Source organism: Heliconius melpomene, chromosome 19 (assembly GCF_056956725.1).
Source record: "Heliconius melpomene rosina isolate 202511_hmr_F chromosome 19, ASM5695672v1, whole genome shotgun sequence".
NCBI classification, from domain to species: Eukaryota; Metazoa; Arthropoda; class Insecta; order Lepidoptera; family Nymphalidae; genus Heliconius; species Heliconius melpomene.
In genome coordinates this window covers 2,285,482-2,307,040 of record NC_140407.1, presented here as the reverse complement: position 1 = coordinate 2,307,040, position 21,559 = coordinate 2,285,482, and the positions used below count along the sequence as shown (strand labels likewise).

Genomic DNA, 21,559 nt, shown 5'->3' with positions numbered 1-21,559 from the left:
AACTACTATAAGTTATGAAAAAGCCAATTATATAAATGATATAATTACGAGGCAGACCTAGCAGTCGGGCTGTATTTGTCAATATTGTTGTAGAATCTGTTTTTTCTTTTTAAAAAAATCACACATTCCCTAATATCTGCTGAACACATATGGGGGATAAATACGTAGGCACTGAGGTCTGCTATCTATAGACTACTGTTGATCCGTCGATCGAGCTACACCCTGTATATTTAAAGTAACTTCAAGAACATATAATTACATACATTTTACGTACTTTCACAGGTATTTATTACAATATTCGTATCAGTATATATTCTATAAAAAACACAAATAACTTACTAATTTTTTGGAAGAATATCCTGCCTTCACCAATTTCCTTGGGTGCCAAATTAATATGAACTAAAGCACCAGTTTTCGTGAAAGCTCTGGGAGATATTTTCAACGTAGATCCGTGAAACATCATCTCTGGTAATTGTAATTGCATGTCGTGCGTCATGAGGAATTTGACAGCTTTGTTGTACAACGCATCTGTCACTTCTTCGAATGGGGTTTCTGAAACAGAAAATTAAGTTTAATGAGATATAATGTTTTACTTTATTATTTTTATGTATCTCTTTCAAAAGTTCATACCAGGTGTGACGCAGGGACACATGCGTGTGACAGGTTGTCTTGTTTGTTTTTTTTGTGTTTCAAGGGGATGACAAACGGATCATTGATTCTATAAGGGTTCCTTTTTTATCTTTTTAGATACGGAGTCTTAAAATAAATAACCTCATTTCAAAATGACAACTATTTTAACTTAGAGATTTATAGTCGACCTGACCTGTAGAATGTAATCGTTTTATTACAATACTACCTTATATGAGGTCTCGTATTCATATTTTATTGGCATACATTATGGTATGCTTATATTTTATTGGCATACTATAACGTATGTTATTTTCTTGTTATCTTAGTTGCTAACATGTACTGTACTGCTCGATGGAATGTCTGTTTGAATAATGTAAGGAATAAATGAATAATATAACGAATAAATTAGAATTTAATTTAAAAAAATAAATATTTTTATTTTATGGAGCCAACGACGCAGCAGCATGTGATGGTAAACATGACGATTGTTAGTTCGATTCCTACGGGGGACTTAATTAATAATTAATAATTAAATTAGGCTAATTGCCACTCAACAGGTAATGTTTTAAAATTTTGCCGGATTTTTTTAACATTAAGGTTTCCTTGGGGTTGGCAAGCCCAGCTATATGCCAGCGGAAATTACTATTGTGCCATCAAAATAGTAATTTCTGCTGAACCTACAGGCGTTGAACCCAAAGTCAGAAACGTCCTAGCTATGAAGCCGCTTGCAAAAGCACTTAGGTATATTTATAAAATGTTTGTATTCTTAATACATAAAATAAGGCCAGCAATGGCTTAAAATTTGCGTTGATATATCAATGAAGCCTTTTCTCCATTATATTATTTTAATTGCAGCATTATATTTTATAATTATTCTCATAATTAAGTAAAAAGTAATATTTGTTCCATTTATAAAAGAAATTTTTAATAACTTGTGAAGATAATTATTTAATTATATCAATTGAATAATTCATAATATAGAAAATATTATACGAGAATTACTTCTCATGTTTTTTCTTAATCTTCAATCCTGTAATATCTATCTATATAGTATAATTATTTTATGGTATAAGTAACAATCTACAAGTGGGAACTTGAGGAAATGAAATAATTAATATTTTTATTTCCTCGCTCTGGTAACGAGGCAAATCGCGGCGTTGAGTTTCGCCACACAATACGCAATGCATTAACAATTCGTCGAAAACTAACGGCCTACCAGTCCACAGCCAGACTTTACATAAATAAATGTCTCCAAACTGTACAAAAAGCTGATAAATGACTTAACACTTTTCCTCTAACCTCACAAAAAGAAGGAACTGCGTGAAAACATTTATGAATATGTATGTAAATGCATATTGCTACAATATCGACGATAACGTGTACCTATACATTGTCTATAGATTTCCTCTTTTTTCCCGGAAGTTTTCTACTATTTCACCTCGTTATGTCGCTTAAATCATCATTATCTCATGGAAATTAACCATTAGGTGAAGAAAGTCTTTACTTATACCTTTTGTATGGGACTACAATGTTATTTATGGTAAAATTAATGAGTTGCTTGACACCTAGAAGTATCGCAAAAACTATCAATATATTTATATGTATTGTGCTTCGAAACGGTGTCAATAAAGCTTCACATGACTTTTCTTTGGCGACATTTGAACAATATTTTAGTAAGCGATGAATTACTTATATTGTTAGAACAATAATTGTAATGAAAAGGTACGTCAGCGTAGAAATAGAAGGCAGTTTGGGCTGTGCTCACCCTAGACAAAAAGAAAATTGTGCCCCTAAAAAGTTTACTAACAAAAAATTGTGATGAAAAATAAAAAAAACCTTAACTCGAACATGGCTGTTCAAAGCAAAGTCCAAGTCTATTCCAGAAAATATTAAATATCTACTAGGACAGTAATTTAGCTTAAGTACAGTGTGTAGAAGAGTACCACGTATCCAGGTGGCGTGGATGGTATTTTAGTTTGTGACGTACTGTGCAGTTAGAAAATTCGGCGGCAAAACAGGTCAAACAACTCTTTAGAAACTCCCCGTGATAAACGCACAGCGAGGAAACATCTCTGCGCAAAGCCAAAGTGTCAAGCCTTTCATACATCATTGAGCCCCCAATGATTGTTTACAAAGGTTTAATAAATAATACAAGCTAAAAACGATTCATTTTACCTTCATTTTATTTATTAACTTGAGGAGATTTCTTCATATTTTATTAAAATATATACACATAAATATGATTTATTAATGCAAATTTCTTACAATTTAGTCCATTAAGTAACTATTGTATATTCTTCTTACATGAATAAAGTATAAAAATATGTAATTTAAAATTATGTAAGTAAATATCTTAACTGCTGTATTATAAGCGTATAATAAAGTTACCGGCAATATGACACAATGTTACAACAATTTCCCATGTTTTGCATTTTTTATTATTTAATTATGAATCTTATCACTAACAACTTAAGAGTGTTCGGTTAAAGAAAACCTAAACTTTCACTATAAAGGCATTTCGCTTTAGTCTCTTATCGATAGTTTGTTTTGTTCATTCATTTCGCCAAACTTTTACTGTCTGATGACAAATTTTGATTTTATCAGAACGTTGTTAAAGCTTTTTTAAGTAATTGATTTGTAAATATGTCAATAATAAGTCATATGTGTTTTACGATCATATAATATACTAGTGTTTACCTGTTCACGGTAATAAACGCAGTAAATTGTATGTACATATAATATTTAATTGTTTTGCTACATTGCCATTACTCCATGTGCTTTACGGAACTCAACGTCGTGCATTGTCTTGTTACGGAGCGAAAAAATGAAAATATTGATAAATAATAATTTATTTCCCCGAGTGGAAATCGAACCCACAACCGTTGCGTTTACAGAGACACTCTTGTGCCACTGCGCCTACTTATATCTTATTTAATGTAGTTATTTCTACATTTGTCTCGCGTATTTATTCCAAGAGGATCTACCATATTATATCTCTCTGTTCTACACTTATGAGCTTAACGCCGTGCTTTGTTGCAACTAGACCAGGGGTTCACAATCTTTTCTGGATCAAAAACCACTTTTATATTATTCTTGTCAGCAGGCACTTGTCTACTATGTAGGTAAAATAAAAATAAAGTCTAATTATCACACTGAAATTTTAATTAAAAGTTAAATAGCAACTTACATAAAATGGAATAATAATATTTTCGAAAAAGCTATTTATTATCTGTAAGTTTATATTAATGTGATTTCTGAGAAATTGAAATTCAGCAAGAAGCAAGAATTTACCATAGAAATTTAAAGAAGAAAACCTGATATACATATAGAAATGTATAGGTTTATATCACAGAATAAAACAATTACTAATTAATAACCCATAAAAGTTGACAAACTTAAGTTTGTCAACTTTTATAAGATATGCTCTTCCTTTGATCTGCAATAATGAAATTGCTACAGAACCCTTGGTAAGTGAGCTCAACTCGCACTGGATCGGTTCTTTCAGTTTTATGTTTTAGTTTTGGAAAGCAGTGCAATGACGAATGAAGATCCTAATGTCAGGACACAAAGTTCTCTGTTTTTCGAGCGAAAAAAAAGTTTTTATACATTTCTACTTAATAGAAATTAAACTTAGATTCTACTTAGCAGAAATTGAACCTACAACCATCGCTCTCACAATCAAATGCTAACACTGCGCTACGAGAGTCTTTAAAGATAAATGATTTCAAAGCATAATGTCGCTATTGTCATTACTTAGGTGTATTAAACGTAATGTTATGAGGCAGGTATATAATGTGATTTTAATCACGGCTATATAACAACAACTTATTTAAAGCCTTCGATGTACGGACCTACTTTCTATAAATCATTATATTGTATATTGTAAATCATCTATAAGCATTTATGTATGTAATAAAATGGTTTGTAACATTGTCTGTATATAAGTACCCAGTCTAGAAAATATTATATTTCACTTTTGGTCAAACTATGGAGGCGTTGCTTGTTGAATGGCGGTACTCAACGCCGCGCCTTACCTCGTTACCACAGCGAGGAAATGGAAATATTAAATATTTAATTTCCTTGAGTAGGAATCGAACTCACAACCTGTCGTACTTACAGTGACACAATGTGGCACTGCGCCACGATCTCATACAAATATTATAATTTACTCAAATATTATATCGTTTTAATTTAAACGTGATGGTTGTGGATTTAATTACCGCTCGAGCGAAATGATTTTCAATGATTTTCAATATCCCGGTCTGGTAACAAGACAGCGCGGCGTTTAGTTCTACCATAACATATATATCTATAATTGAATGAAACTGAGTGTCTTAACACTATGTTCTCTCCGCTTACTCCGCTATAAGCATGGAGCTAAAAAATCATCTCTTCCACAGGCTCCTTAAATACTAAATATATGTAAATCTAAATATTATAGAGCTATAAATGTACATTGTAAATAGTTAAAGGCTGTTTAAACCTCCTTATGATTCATTACTTAAATAAGCCTACGCAATGTAAATTAGTAATTCAATTATCTCTAAAGTCTATACGACTATAATTATACTAGCGGACCCGGACGCGGCTACGCCTGCTTGAAATATGAGAATATAATTTCTATAGAAATATAATTTCAATCTAGATGAAATGCTAAAAGTGACTATTATATTTATTTTCATAAGGATGAATACCAAAATGACGCGGTAACGAACGCGGTCGCGTAGCGACGACGGTTGTTATTAACATGGCAGAATAAATTGCATGTCAAATTAGAAAGTATTTTAATTTATTAATATATATGTGTGATGTAATATTATATACCCTATAGCAATTCTGAAGAATGCAGCTTTCATACAAAACAAAAACAAAGTAAATCGATCCAGTAGATCCAGAGATCTTAGCGTTCAAACAAACAAACAAACAAACAAACAAACTCTTCCGCTTTATTATATTACTAGTGGAACCGGACGCGGCTACGCCTGCTTCAACTATAAGAATATTTATTAAATATATTCATGAAATTATTTTCTATTCTCAATAGAATTAGTAAGAAAATATAAGCTCAAATAATCAAAAAGAATAATAAGTAGATACACATTATTAGAAAAAAATATCTGAGTTATTGAAATGAACCAACAAAAGGATTAAAAGTAACTAAAGGATAGGTATTCTTAATATTAGAAAAAGTACCTAAAGTTTTCCGTACGTGCGTACATAGATATCGACTCTACGAAATAACTAAACCTTTCTCTCTATTAAGTAGGATAATTTTAGCGGGCAATATCAAATAAAATAAGAAGAGAATCAAAGTGTATTTTAAATTAATTATAAACAACAAATAAAGTTCGAAAATGTATGAAAATTTATAAAACCGTCAACGTCATCTGCCCGTTCGCGTCGGTCATACTCACACTGTGCCGCCCGCTAGGTGGCTAGGTGATTTGGAATCAGTGACATCTCCTTAATTATTTATTAATATGTTATACAGTAAACTATAATTTCAATCTAGATAAAATGCTAAAAGTGACTATTATATTTATTTTCATAAGGATGAATATCAAAACGTCGCGGTAGCGGTCGCGTAGCAACGACGGTTGTTATTAACATGGCAGAATAAATTGCATGTCAAATTAGAATGTACTTTAAAATATATTAGTATATATGTGTAATGTAATGTTATATAGCCTATAGCACTTCTGAAGAATGCAGCTTTCATATAAAACAAAAACAATGAAAATCGGACCAGTAGATCCAGAGATCTTAGCGTTCAAACAAACAAACAAACAAACAAACAAACAAACTCTTCCGCTTTATTATATTAGTATAGATTATTTTATAATATTTTAGTGCTATGTCTGTAAATACGATATGTATATAAATGTAATAAAATTATAAACGTTATTGTACTGTGGCACGTGACAGCGTGTAAACGCGACAGTTGCGGTTTCGATTCTCAGTCAGGGGAATGTAAAGTTAAATATTGTCATTTTCTCGTTCTCACAGTCGCCATGACGACCTCGTATAATAAATGGACTATGAAAAATATAAATAATTTTTCATAATTCAATTCGAACCACTATCTATTTGAGATAAGATTTTTTTAATTTCAATAGTTCCTGAGTTTACTTGTATAACCAAACTAACTCTTCAGCTTTATGGTATTAGTACATAGGTTTGAAGAAAGCTTATTCCTATGAAAACCTGCTAAGTAAAACTTAAACGACTCTTTCTTCAATATGGAAAGTAAAGTATTGTGCGTGTTTGAATTGGAGAAAAGGAAAATATATTTACTGAGCTACCGTCGTCGGGTCTTATTTAGGAGATACATATGTAAAAAAGAAGAATATGCCTATTTTTTCAAATCTTGTATTTTTTCGATACATGCAGGAAGAATTTATTCATAAAATCATTTGTTATTTATTTTCAAACCGTTATTGAGAGAGATGTATCTCTCTAACGATAATCTCTATGTATTATATTCTATACTGTAGTGTATATAACTATATTTATTGTTTTCAATTGAACTACATTTCCAGAGGCCGTGTCCGCCATCGGCGCAGTGAGTATGTGACATTACAGTCAGCTATAAACGCGACGGTTGTGGGCTCCATTCCTACTTGGAGGAGTGAAATAAAAAATATTTTTATTTCCACAATGTCTCAAAAATTGGCCTGAAGGGCAGAAGTGGGAAGTGGGTGGGGGTAAGAGAAGCCTCCCTTAGCCTACCCTGCTACGCGGAAAAAGCACGATGTTAATCTTTTTAAATCTTTCACATACATATTTAATAATTTACGTTACACCCACAAACGAGTGTACATGGAAACTGTGGTGTCAAGTACTTGTACTTTGCGCGTATTATTTTTTATAAAAAATAGTTTCAGAATCTTTATAAGTCCCCAAATAGAAAGTTAATAATTAAAATGCCTTCACATAAAATTTTCAAGATGGTCGAGATGTTCGCGGTTAGCATCCAAATGGACAGGTGCGTTTGTAAGCCACGCGGATGTGACACGAATGTATGTGCCATTGTTTATTTGAATTTCTCTATAGACTTACTTTCCACCCTTCTATATATTATGTAGGTAGATATTATAGAAATATTTACTAATATTGAAAGACTGTTTTAAGACACTCTATTTCCCATTTTTTGCCTAATTTTTGAGATATTTTATGTTAAGTGGCGGAACTTAACGCTGTGATAGATAACCTTGTTACTAGAACGATGAAACGAAAATAATTTATAAGCATATCGTACGGAACCCAATAGGTATCGAACGCACAACCGTCGTGTGGATCTTAATCATTTTTTTTTTATTTAAACTAACTCGTTGATAACTAAATAAACGAGAGGCAGTTGCGTAGCGTCGGTCGAATATTTATTTTCTGCTAAGATAAATAAGTTTTCCGTTGCAACATATTTTAAGTCTAATTTTATTTAAAAGATTTACTTTTAATGTTATTAAATGATTATTATGGCACCCATTTTCTTGGTTCTTTTTTTGAAATTCCAGACGTTATCTTTGCCATACAAAATTATATTTATTCAGGTCAGTCGTGTTGCAGAAGCAGAAAGTGACTCTAAAAGCGACTGGTTGTAGGTTCCATCCCCACTCGAGGAAATTAAATATTTATTTAGATTTATATTTCTATTTCCTTCGCTCTGGTGTCGTGGCAAAACGTGGCGTTGTGTTTCGCCACTCAACACGCAATGCCGGTCGGGAACGGGGTGTCTTATAGGGTTCCCTCTGCCTACCCTGCCGTGAAGCTGTATATGCTGTAAATCATATTCTAGGTATTTCTAGATAAAAATACATATGTATGTCGGTCAAATTTATAAATGATTCATGGTGCAGTAACTTTTCCTAGAAGTAGATCGTTTAACTCTAAAAGCGCTGTATTTTTATAAAATGGTAAAAAATACTGAATTCGGTCGAAGTCAACTAGGTCAAAACAGAGATTATTCAAAATTGAAATTATTTTCCTAATGGAAGTAAAACAGCAAACATTACAAATTTGGACAAAAAAATTAAAATCGTACTACAAAAACACTACTTTATTGTAGTCTGATATAAAGAGAAAGGCACCTAAAACCAGTGGCACGAGTCTATTCTACGATTATCTTGTTATACCAATAATTATGAATAATGAATTAACCCGTAGATTTTAATAAAATTGTAAATTAACTATTTTATTTTGACAATAGCGATAGGCATTTTTCGATTGATTTTATAATTATTTGCTAACTACTCTGATTTATTTTCGTGATCTAATAAATTATACTTTTAAAGATAATAATAGATAATATTGTCGCGTGCAATACTTTATATTGGCATAACTTTTTTATTTTTGAGCCGATTTAAATAAGACTAACACTAATACTAAAATATTACATTTATATAAGTTAAGGCATTGCTGAGATTAATTAGTTTGCACAAAAACACAGACAAACAGACATTTCTTTTCTAAAAAAATTTTTTTAGGTTCTATTACATTGATAAATATCCCCAGATTTTATCAAATATCTTCCATGAACAACTGCGATTATAATTTTATTATATGTGTAGATATAGAATATCTTAATCGAAAAAAATCATGTGTGTTTTTTCTTATTTCTTCTAAATATCAAAAATGCTAAAAATCACTTACCAGGTTCATCATCATCCTTAATTTCATTTTCTTCATCGTAAGACCTCTCAAAGCCTTTGTCCTTACTGCCAGTGAGGTAGATAGCATTGGCTTCTTTACTATACTTGTTTACATCTACATTATTCTTTTTAAAGCACACACCACTAGACACACTTAAATCACCATTAAAATCTAAACTGTCGTCCAAATAACTATACAAGTTCTTCTGTAAACAACTCACAGATGGTTTTAAACTGCACTTATTTAATATATTGTCCCACAAACTATTACCAGTTCTGAAAGTACCATTTTGGTATACGTGATTCATGAAGCCTCTACCTGAGATGGCTTCTACAATCTTTAATTTCTTAGGTATTTCATTTTCAATACGTTTAACATCTTCATCCGTTTCATTATTATTACATTTAACTAAAACAGCACTTGTCACTAGTAATAAAGCTATATATCCATTTATTATGGAGTTCCTCGCTCCGCTACTATAGCGATATCTTCTAGCCATCGTCAGATCATAACTAATATAAACTATACGTTAGTTTCATTTAAATAACTCAAAAACACAGTGCATTACCGTGCCTAGTTGGGCGTAGGCTCATTAATTCCATTTTCTCTTGTTTTTTTGAAAGTATGTCACGTGTTCCTTGTCACTGTCTTGTTAGTGTTGTGAATTGCTGCCGTGTCATCTGAAAAGAGAAAATTAGTTATTATGTAGGTTCAACGTTATTGATAAAGTTGTGAATGGCGACTGATATAATATAATTTTATCAGTAAAATTATATTATATTAGAACTTTTAAAACTTTTTTAGAAGACTGATAGAAGACTTTTAAAAAAAATGGATGAATTAAATATTGGGTTTGTTACAAATACCAGCTTTCAAGCTTGTAACAGTAAGTATTCATATTTTCCCGGTGTGGTTAAACTAGAAAAAATATGTAAAGCCTAAAATCCAAAGGAGAAAGAAGAAAATATCAATATACTAATTTTATGATTTACTATTTTTACAATTCATTTTACATCTATAAATTGTTCTACATCTTCAACAAAGTCATATGCCGTTGATATCACAATTAAATAAAAATTTACCTAGTTTTTCTAAGTACTAGTTAGACAAGTTTCACGACATACTTTAAAGGCACACTTATATAGTGCCCTTCCTTTTAAATCCATATTATGTGGTACGAACAAACGTGATTGCAAGATGTCTTCCTTATGTGTTTTAAAAATTAAAAGTTGATAAAAACTCGATTAGTTTATGTATATTTTTTATCGTCACGCTGTACCCCGTTCATAGCAGGTTAGGCAGAGGGAACCTAGTCTTAAGGCACTTATTCCTCATTTTCGCGCCAGAACAAGGAAATGAAAATATTAAATATATAATTTCCTTGAGGGGGAATCGAACCCACAACCTGTCAAAAAGATCCAAAATAAAACAATTTTAAAAAAACAATTATATATGGAGTCAATAATTATTTTAAGTGATTCATTTTTGTGTTTATCAAGCAATTTATTACTATTAGCTACAACATTTAACTAACTAAGCCATGCATTCAATTACTGACATAATTTTGATACGGTTTTTAGATTTTTTATACCTATAAGTATGACATACTTTCTAAACACGAAAATTGTATAAATATCTTAATCTTATAAGAAAATATTAAAATGATTTCTTTATTATTACAACTCGATCATAGAAGTCGATAAATTAGTGTAAATAAATGTCTTAAAATTTACTACGTGGTAACATTATATATGAAAGGAATATATATTTTTTATTATTTTCCCTGCTCTAGCAAACAATTGCAGAGCGGCATCGTTGAGTTTCGCCACGAAACATATAATATCTTGAAAATTGGGTGAAAAATTGGGATTAGAATGTACTTATTATAAGTAGCTTCCCTCTGTCGTCCCTTCTATGCGGGAAAAAGAAACGTAAAGCTGTTTTTCCATATGTACATTGATATAATAATCTTACGTAGAATATAATACAAAGAAGTTTATTTATTATTCAATAAAAATCAATTATCTCAATGGAATCTGAAACGGCCGATCCGTTACGCTTTCCTTGCGCGTGCGCATCTGTTATGAATTGTTTAGAAATGGTAGTTGTTACTGCCAAACGTAAACGTAACGTTTAAAAAATTTAAATAGGTATTTCCCAATGCCCATACAGTTATTGACTAAAGTTTATAAAAACAATGAGAAAGAGAGGAAATTAAATTCGTGGGGCAGCGGTACTGCCTTTGACAGTAAATGACTGTTGATGACAGTCGATGACATGTGTTCGCTTCTCACTTGTGGGGGTGAATGATTATCACATCCGCGAATAAACAACAATAATTTTTTTTATCAAGCCATTATTACTGCCATATCCATTTATTTTATATTATAAACATAATAATAGGTATTTAATTACCATCTTAGTCGACTTTTGATTTCAAAAGCAAGACGTATTCCAGTGAAATTAATGATCACATCATAGTTTCAAGTTATTGGTGTTAAAATGAAAAAAATGAGGTCTCCAATACGGTTAGATGAAATGTGTGATTCTACATACATATATGGAGAATAATGCCGGGAAGAAGTGAGAACTTACTGTCTTATGAACAAATGAAATTGTTGTCGCTTTGTTATGACGATACATTGTTTTGAAAAGTTACTGTTTATTTACTAAGAAGATGAATAAACCTGTATAAGGTCGTCTTTTCCGCGAGAGGGAACACAGTGTTAAGACACACTTTTCTCCGCTTTCCATCCCAATTTGAGGCACTGTGCGTTGAGTGACGGAACAGAACGCCAATTTTAGTCTGATGCTTTATGAGCAAGGAAATTAACATAATTCTGAGTATTAATCCACTCAACCAACAGTCGCCCTTATACATCGAATCTACAACCTCTTGCTCAGTGGTCATTGTTAGAATCTACTAGACAAACAGGCTCATAGTCTATATGTATACATAATTCGTAATTATCACCAAATAAATATGCATTTTGACCTAGATTTTTTATTATTCTTGTTTTGGAGAAGTTCTCCATAAATAATGTATATTTAACTTTAAGTAATCTTATGCCAATTAAAGTTTAAGATAGCAACATGAAATTTCTCGCCACAATAAATTTGATAATTTCTTGATATCTAAATGGGGCTTAATGATTTTTATTATAGAAATAAGATTAATTATAATTATTATATCAGAAAAATCCAGCAATTATTATATTTTCACTATTTTTTCGAACAACTTTCTTCTAAAACTTTTTTACTTTAACTTACGTTCGTTTACGTCTTTCAATTTAAATGAAAATAATGTTTCGCGTGTTTGATAGTCATTTAACGTTGCATTATGTAAAGAAATTGATGAAATTAAATCTTTATTGTCTATACTAATATTATAAAACTTAAGAAATTGTTGTTTTGATGTAAACTTCCGTATTTGGGGTCAGAGTTACTGGATATTTAGAATAATATGAGAATATTCTTTCGATAAGATTGTTTCAGTAAGATTACATACACCTCTTGAACTGTGAACCCACGACCATCGTCAAGTTAGTCTAAACTTAGGCCAGTCTCCACGGAACTGTTATTAGAGATTAAAATTTAATAACCTGTAAGCTAATAAAATTTAATATCAAGATTGATTGACATGCTATAAATCAATAAAGACAGTTTTTATACGATTCAATTAATTTCAAGCTTGCAATTTCAAACTATTAAGCGACGTTCCAGGGAAATAACAAAAGTCTTAGAAATACATTTATATTATTTTGTAAAATATGTTTTAGTTTAGATAAAAGCAAGTAGGTACATCAGCATTTCTCTAACAGAATCGAAATCTTGTAAAACGGGCGAAAAATATAGCAATAGTGTGTGATTACTAACTCAAGAGACAATCATGGTTCAGTGAGTCAGCGTCTGACTGTAAACACAATAATTGTGGATCGATTCCCGCTCGTGAGAATAACTAATATAAACCGCGGCGTTAAGTTCCGCCGTTCAACTGGCCCCCCGTCTTAACATTAGGTTTGTTCTGCTTGCTGCTAAAACTGATGAAGATTTAGCAGTGCAGTCAATCTCCTTACTTCGAATGATGACGAATATAATTTAAGTTATAGCAATAATTTTAAGAAAATACCTAAATATGAAACTTATACTTAACAAATTTAAAAGAAAGCTTCTTTCAACCTTGACCAAAAAAAACCATTGAGAGTTTTCTCTTTTTAGCTTATTTGTATGCATCGAACATTCTTCCGATTAAAAACATAAGATATTTATATTAGATGAGATTTTATGAAAGTAGGCCCAAATAACACGTGTTCTTAATTTGTTAGAGCCTTTTTTCTAATGTAGTTTAACTTTAATTTTATTTCTTAATGCTTAAAAAGTATTAATAGGCTAATTTATCATGAGGTAAAATTGACAGAATGTAATGAGTATTCGTTATAATTAATTATCATGGCGTTATTATAAATTTCAAATAAAATAATTAATGATTCAGGCCAGTCATGGAGCAGAGGCCCACGCGACACGGTGTGGGTTCGATTCCCATTCATGAAATTGAAGTAATTAATATCTTTAATTCCTCAACTTGGTAACGAGGCAAAGCGTGGCGTTGATCTTCGTAACGCAACTTATCCTGGAATATTTATTTTTGCTTTACACATTTACCGTAAGTATATTGCAAGAAAGGGTAAGCAAAGAGAGCTAATGCTATAACACTATATTTATTTTCTATGGATTTTAAGACATTAAATGCTACTATTTTATTTTAGAAGGCAAGGAAACCAAATATATATATTTTTAGTTCGCATTTTTCATTTTAGTCCCGCATATGGCAGGGACGGCAGAAGTCCGCGTGATGAGTTAAGGACGGAACTCTACGTATTTTTTTTTTTTTTTTTTTTATGGAAAAAGGACAAGGCAAACGAGCGTTCGGGTCACCTGATGATGATCACCGCCGCCCACGACCCCGTGCAGCACCAGAGGAGCTACAGGTGCGTTGCCGGCCTTTGAGGTGGAGATAGACGCGCTTTTTGAAGGTACCCATATCGTACCGACCTGGAAACACTGCCGCGGGTAGGCTATTCCACAGTTCGGTGGCGCGTGGAAGGAAATTCCTACGAAACCGCACAGTAGTGGAGTGCCACGCATCCAGATGGTGTGGATGATATTTAAGTTAAAAATAATAAATAAAAATGTTAAAATGTTATTTCTTTATTATTGTTTTATTAAGTAAACTTAATGATTTAACGATATTATTAATATATTATGTATAGACCTAAGAAGTCTACTACTAGTTAGACAGAAGTGCTAATCAAATTTGTTCGAACACAACTTTCCTAGTGAAAGTTGGTAAACAACGGCTGTATCAATGGTGGTACGATTTTACAAGAAACCGGATAAAGTAAATCACGTTGACCATGAGTTGACCCAAAATGAAATACTTTATACGTATGTAAAAATAAAAATTGTATGACACGTGACTGTCTTCTATGGAATAGGCCATAAGTTTAAGTTTAAAATTGCAAGAAATTGCAAAATTTTTGACATTTTGATGCTCTCAAGAGGTAAGTAGATATTTGAGGAAAAAAAAGAAGGCAAGTATGTCAAATAAGGCAGAACAATTTATTTACGTCTAATAAAAATATATATTAAAAATGATTTTTTTCCTTTTATATAATAAAAGTATATATTGTAAATATAGTTTAAAAAATAACTAAGAAAACTTTTTGATACCAAGTGGTGCAAGAGCTATATAGAATGTACTGAAAGCTATAAATTTTATGAGCACATGGTTCGAATCGAATCGATCACTCGAATGATTTACTAGAAGCCTCTGAAGAGTTCCAACATTAAGGTGTTGGCTTCTTGGCTCCATTATCACACTAGCTTGTCGATACCATCATATACCATTATATTGTCATCTTAACTACGTATAGCTGGCAAATCATTAGGACACTATTATTAAAAGTTTAAGGTTCAAATTCAGGTTCGTAGATTTTATTAGCAGGGGGATAAATGCGACAAGTTGTGGGTTCGATTTTCACTTGAGGATATGAAATATTTAATCCTACCCTGCAATGTCCGGAATATAGCCTGAAACTAAAAAATATGACTAATTTATTTACTATAACCATTCTTTCGTGTTGAGATTTGAACCTACATTCATCGTGTTTATAACCAGCTATCCCACTGAGAAAGGTATGTTCAATTAAAAGAAAAAATAAAGGAAATACCAATTTATTACACTTATTCAAAGGATGTTTAGTTTCTACAGTTTCTTTCCACCAGTGACCCGGTCACGTGTGCGTCGATAACCATTATAACATTCCAACTACCGATGTAGTACATATTATGAGAATTTACTTTTTGTCGATTTGTAGAACTAGCTTTTTTTATTGTATTAAGACGAATCAATTTAGAAATATGCTTGTTATTTTTTTATAATGACGTACCTATTATTAATATTTAGTAGATCTATTAGTAATATTTAAAAGATGAAGAGTTTGTTTGTTTTTGCAGTGATAGCAAAAGCGCTGGTTACAATTGACAAATTGTTTTTGTTGGATAGTCCATCTATAGAGAAAGGCTTTAGGCTATACTGCTATGTGAGGTATACAGAATGAAGCAAAAAACATACGAAAAATATATATTTTGATGAGATTTTAATATAACTACTACATATTATAAATACTATACTAAATGAGTATTCCTAATGACGCTGTAAATATACGTATAATAAAACGAAATATATAATAGAACGAAGCAGTAATAATATAGCTATACCTATGGCAAAATGGGGCGATATGCCTCATTATTTTTTATATGGAGAGAAGCAGTCAATTTCATCCATGTACTACCAGTATGAAGAAACGTTTAAGATTAAAAATTAAACATATATTTTCAATGTTTCCAAATATTTAATTAAGATTTAGATATGTAAAAAAAATAAACTCTTTTAGACACTAATTAGCTTTAGGTTTAGAGTAAATATTTTAAATTTTATAAATGTTTTATCTAAATTTAATATCAAACACGAAAGATCTAAATTGATTCTACCTATCAAAAATGATTCAGTAACATCTAAAAGGAACAACAGCCTAGCACAGTCTACTGTAAGAATAAAGTTAAAAAATATATCTATACTATACTCAATATCTACATATAGTAAAATTGTAACTGATCGTTGTCCGTACATGGAAAAAGTGTGAGAAAATCTATTACTGGGGACAAAATAATGAATTTAAGTTTTTTTGTCAGTCTGAGTGTTTTTCACACTAATCTTAGAATTGACTTAACCTATCGAAGTGCAACTTACACAATTGTATTATGGCAAACTTACATTAAAATTAAATTAATTTGGCGGAAATATAAAGAATTTTTTTATAAATACAAAGTTTTTTCGTAAAATAAGAGAACATAGAAAAACAAGAAAAAAGTTGCTTTCTAGTAATTTTTGCGTTAAACCAATTCGTTAACAGACAAAATATAAATTAATTGCGTATAATGTATGATAATCATATTATGGTAATAATTGAGAACGTTGAAAGTATGAAAGTTGTATATAGCGAAAGTGTTTTCATCTTGTAATGTTGGTGCAGTACGACTGGCGAGTCGTGGCCGCCCTGAAGTTTGGTTTTCTGAAATTTTCCGCAGTAAGAAAAAAAACTGATTTTAAGATTTTTTCTTACTGCGGAGTCATCTATAGCTAACTTTACTTATATAATAATATGATGGGAAATATTGTAAAGAAATTTTAAAAAATACGTCTCATTTTTATATAAAAAATATATAACTAACAAACAGGCATTATTAAAATTCAAACAATATTCTTGAGGTTTATTGTTTATTTATTGTTTATTTTAATTATAAATAGTGTATTTAAATTCATTCCTCCTTTCTCCAATTTCTACAGTTCTCATTAAGTGGTAAAAACCCAACGTGACACTTAGATAAGCAGAGGTACAAGCGTGCGACGCTGGAGCCGTCAGTCATGGGTACGATTCCCACTCGGGGGAATGAATTATTCAATATTTTCATTTTCCCGCTCTGGTAACGACTCTAAATCGCGCGGCGTTAAATCCCGCCACTAAACACGCAACGCCTGGAGAATTCAGCGGAATGAAGAAAACAATAGGTCGGTGTCTTAATACTAGGTTCCCAGGGTCCCTCTGCTTACCCTCATATGGGATACAGCGTAAGCTATAAAAATTATTAGTTTAGTATTTATTTGAGCAGTTCTCTCTACAGTGCGAAATGAAACGACAAATATTTATCACTGGGTGCGGCGGTGAGAGTGATGATGATATATAACTCTATAATACAAACTAGGTAAGCGATGGAAATTTACTATATAACTGAATAACTGTAATAAAGTTAATAGTTAACTTTTACTTATTTATAAATAAATAAAAGGACCGATTAAACTTGGAAATAATTGTAATGTATTAAAGTTGAGCAATAAAAGGATCGATTAAACATGGAAATAATTATGTATAGTCCATGAAGTATTCATAAAACCATTAAGCCTATTTTGGTGCGGTTTTCATAAAACATAGGTAAAATTTCTATTCGAGAATATTTTTTTCAGAGGCCGTCGTAGCCACAGGGGTTTGGCTGTAACGCGACGATTGTGAGTTGGATCCCCACTCGAGGAAAAGAAATATTTGTAGATGTATATTTCCATTTCTTCGCTCTGGCGTTGAGTTCTGCCACTCAACATGCAATGTCTCCAAAGTGCCTTTTCCAAATGAAAATCGAACTCACTATTATCGTAAGTAGTTAGATTTGTAACTGCGCCAAGATGGTTACTTTATTTTAATACAACCGGATATCCTATCCGTTGTAATGACGTCAGCGGTCACGGCCGGTTATAAATGTATGCAAATAGGTAAAAGCAACCTACTATTCAAATAGGCTTGTTCTTTATTGATTTTTTTTAATCTACTCATAGGTATTTATATCCCATATGTGAATCTTAAAATTTCCATCTGCTCCAATTAGGTCAAGGAATAATTTTTATTAAAAATGTTTTTGTATTGAAATATTTTTTTTATCATTTAATTAGCTTTACGAATCCCTGGCATACGATTAGATATCGCCAAGTTTTTATATGTCATTACAAGTGTATCAATTATAAACAAAACAAAAGACTCGACTGCATAAATTAAATTCATATATTTATATAGTAACCTCATATACATACACTCATACATGCTAAAAACATAACCCTTCTTTTAGGCTTCGCTGCAGTTGGGTGAAATCTGAACCAATCGATATCTCTGAGTGCGACTCTACAAATTCCTCTACAAAGTCCTTGAATAGAATAGAAATCTATAGAGGCATTGAACTAAAATAGTTAATTGACATTAAGCATACACTATTAGTTAAACTACATAACTCCCATATTAAAATATCGCGTGTACCGTCGTAATACGATCAGCTACGAACCTAACAGCTCATTCAAATAAATTACAGTAAGAAGTGAAAGTGGCGGTTCGAACTCGTGAAATGAAAATAAAAGTGTTCTTTGGTTCGGTCGTTTCGTTGTAATTTCTTGATGGATTTTAAGCTATATTGGTTAGGATTTTTATGATAAATCTTATTTATGTATCCATATACATATATTTTACTATATTTGAAATTTTGTTTTTAAAACTAATGAGCGTTTTTATTAAATAAAGGTAAAAATCATCATATAAAACTTTTCAGTCATCATATAAATCATCATATAAAAGCACCATTTCTTTTTCATAGTATCACGTTATATACTTACTATAATGCCAGGTAGACTGAGGGAACCTAGTGTTAAGAGATTCCGTTCCTCAAGCACCGCCCGATCTTTGAGACATTACGTGTTGAATGTTGGAACTCAACGACGTGCTTTGTCTATATGGTAACTGAGCGGAGAAAATAAAATAATTCATTCCTCCATGTTGGAAAGAATCTACACGCGTCGCGGTTACAGTCAATTTATAATTTCTCATCTATATGAGACCTTTTTCGAGTTTTTTTTTTTCGAACATGAGGTTGATGCTGTTAGCCCTATTGGCTTTTACAGCGACACCGGTTGGGTAGGGAAGAGGGTACTCTGTCCCTGAAGAAATGCAAGCACTAAGTGGCTGCCTGTGAGGAAGTCGACGACTGTAAGGGCGCCCCCTGCGGGACTCGAACCTCGGCTTGCGGCCGTCGAGCGACATGAAGTCGCGATTGGAGACAAATTAGACTAATCTAAGGGAGCTAACGGTCCCTAACCGCTGGGCCCGACCGCGTCGAGACGCGGCCGGCTACTATATTACTAGTAAGTTTTGCAAAAGATATATAAACATTTTTGAAATAGAAATGAATAAGTATCTATATTCCATTACTACTTAATGATTTAAAGCAATTTTAGGAGAACGCTATATGGAGATATTAATCACTCATATAGAAATACTTGCGACAGTAAAAATATAATGTTATTGCTTATTCATACTTATATGAAAACGTAAAATGTTCCTGCAACACAAAGTGTGCCGTTAAATTGCAACTCAGTGGCTGGAATTTTGGAGGAAAACGGCGAACATAGTGTTTTTATACTAGGTTCTCTTTGTCTGTTATTTGCTGCAAGTTTTAATAACATCACACTAATCAAGTAGTCACTAATAAATTATAATGAGAAATGGGAACATGACACTTGGCTGTAAGTATTCATGCAATCGCACCCATCTATGAAGTTCAATCGACTATTGAATTAACACTTCCGCAACACTTTTACTGATTCACTTTTAAATGAATATATTTTATTTTATTGTAGGACCAAGCGCGGCTTCGCCCACTTGAACTATATGAATATTTATTTAAGTGTATTTAGACAAAATTTGGTGATCTTTTAGTATGGTTTAAAATCATTTCTTTGTATTTTAGTTGCATGTAAATAACTATATACACTTAAAAAAACACAAACACGAAGAACCTCATAGTAAATATTTGTTGCTTTCTAACCTCTAGAAAATCCATCGATCAATCATAATATTAGTCGTAGCGCAGGGAAACAAGCGTGCGAATTTAAATGCAACGGTCGAGGGTTCGATTTCTGTTCGGGGGAATAAACATTTAATATTTTCATCTCCCCACTCCACTAACCAGATAAAGCGCGCCTTTAATTCCCATCACTCAACACCAAATGTCTTCAAAATTCGGCGGAAAGAGAAAGAGCAGAACCGAAATGGGGAACCGAAGTGTTTACTAGGTTCCCAGGTTCCTTTTGCCTACCCTGCTATGTGCTGAATATAGTGTGAAAATAAAAAAAGGCTCAACAAGACGACGCCTGTTTTATCCTAATTAAATGAAGAAACATTTTGTAAGAGATTTAAACCTAATCTTGTAGTATTTTCTTCATTAGAAGTGCTTGTTTATTTTCACCTATTTACAGACTTGCCAACATTGACAAATTACTAATAAGTAGAAAGCTTCGACGACTAACTCAGTGGTAGCGCTGGTTTTCATTAATGCGGTAGTAATATTTTCAATTGGAGTAATAATTACGTTTTTGGAGGTAAACCTAAAAAAAAATAATGATATCTTAATAATACCAAAAATCAACACTAAAATAACTAAAAAAATTATTTATGATCGAGAGTCACGTAAACACTATCCTAAATGCTTCGCGCCCTATTGTTCGCAAATTTATAAAAGTTGATATAGAAATAGTTATCGTTATATATATAATAAAATAAAAGAATATATATAATAATTAATAATATATATAAAAGTCTCTAGCATATTGCTGACCGTCTTTTAAATAAAGTCCAAAACCTCAAAATTGTACATATTTATCACTTCTAAAAAATACCTACAATATTAAATATGTTTATATTTGGAAAATTAATATTGTTATAAAGAACCAGACATAGATATATTTTTGAAATTTTCCGAAAATTTACCTACTTTCCTTTTAGTGTTTATCTTCCAATAGCTTTGTTATAACGGTTATAGGTAAAAACATATTTGAATAACAAGTAGTCCCTCAAACTGACACTAGAATAGACAGCCATTAATATTTAAGTGTAAATGAATGACTAATTAACAAAGTGACCTTAAGATTTTCTCTTAAAACAATGAAATACTAAATATGCATTTTCATATTTCTAAAGTGAGCTTTCGCTTCTGCGTATTTCCAATATGGCTATGACCATATTCATAATAATATTAGAATATATTATATTCTATTTCTATATATAGTTTAATGGGTAAGTATAGAGTAATGGGAAATAAAGAAAAAATATTAAATCTACAAATAAATAAT

General features: G+C 31.6%; 1 protein-coding gene across 1 annotated transcript in view; it reads right to left on the bottom strand.

Annotated features, from left to right (window-relative positions):
- The window catches only part of Osi17 (DUF1676 domain-containing protein Osi17), a 35,854-nt gene that overhangs the window by 6,287 nt on the left and 8,008 nt on the right, over positions 1-21,559 (bottom strand). Inside the window, exons 2-3 of the mRNA XM_085203387.1 lie at positions 9,280-9,959; positions 340-552 (exon numbers count right to left, since the gene is read on the bottom strand). Coding sequence (XP_085059513.1) covers positions 340-552; positions 9,280-9,778 — 712 coding nt within the window. The 5' untranslated portion in view covers positions 9,779-9,959. The remainder of the gene's footprint in view (positions 1-339; positions 553-9,279; positions 9,960-21,559) is intronic.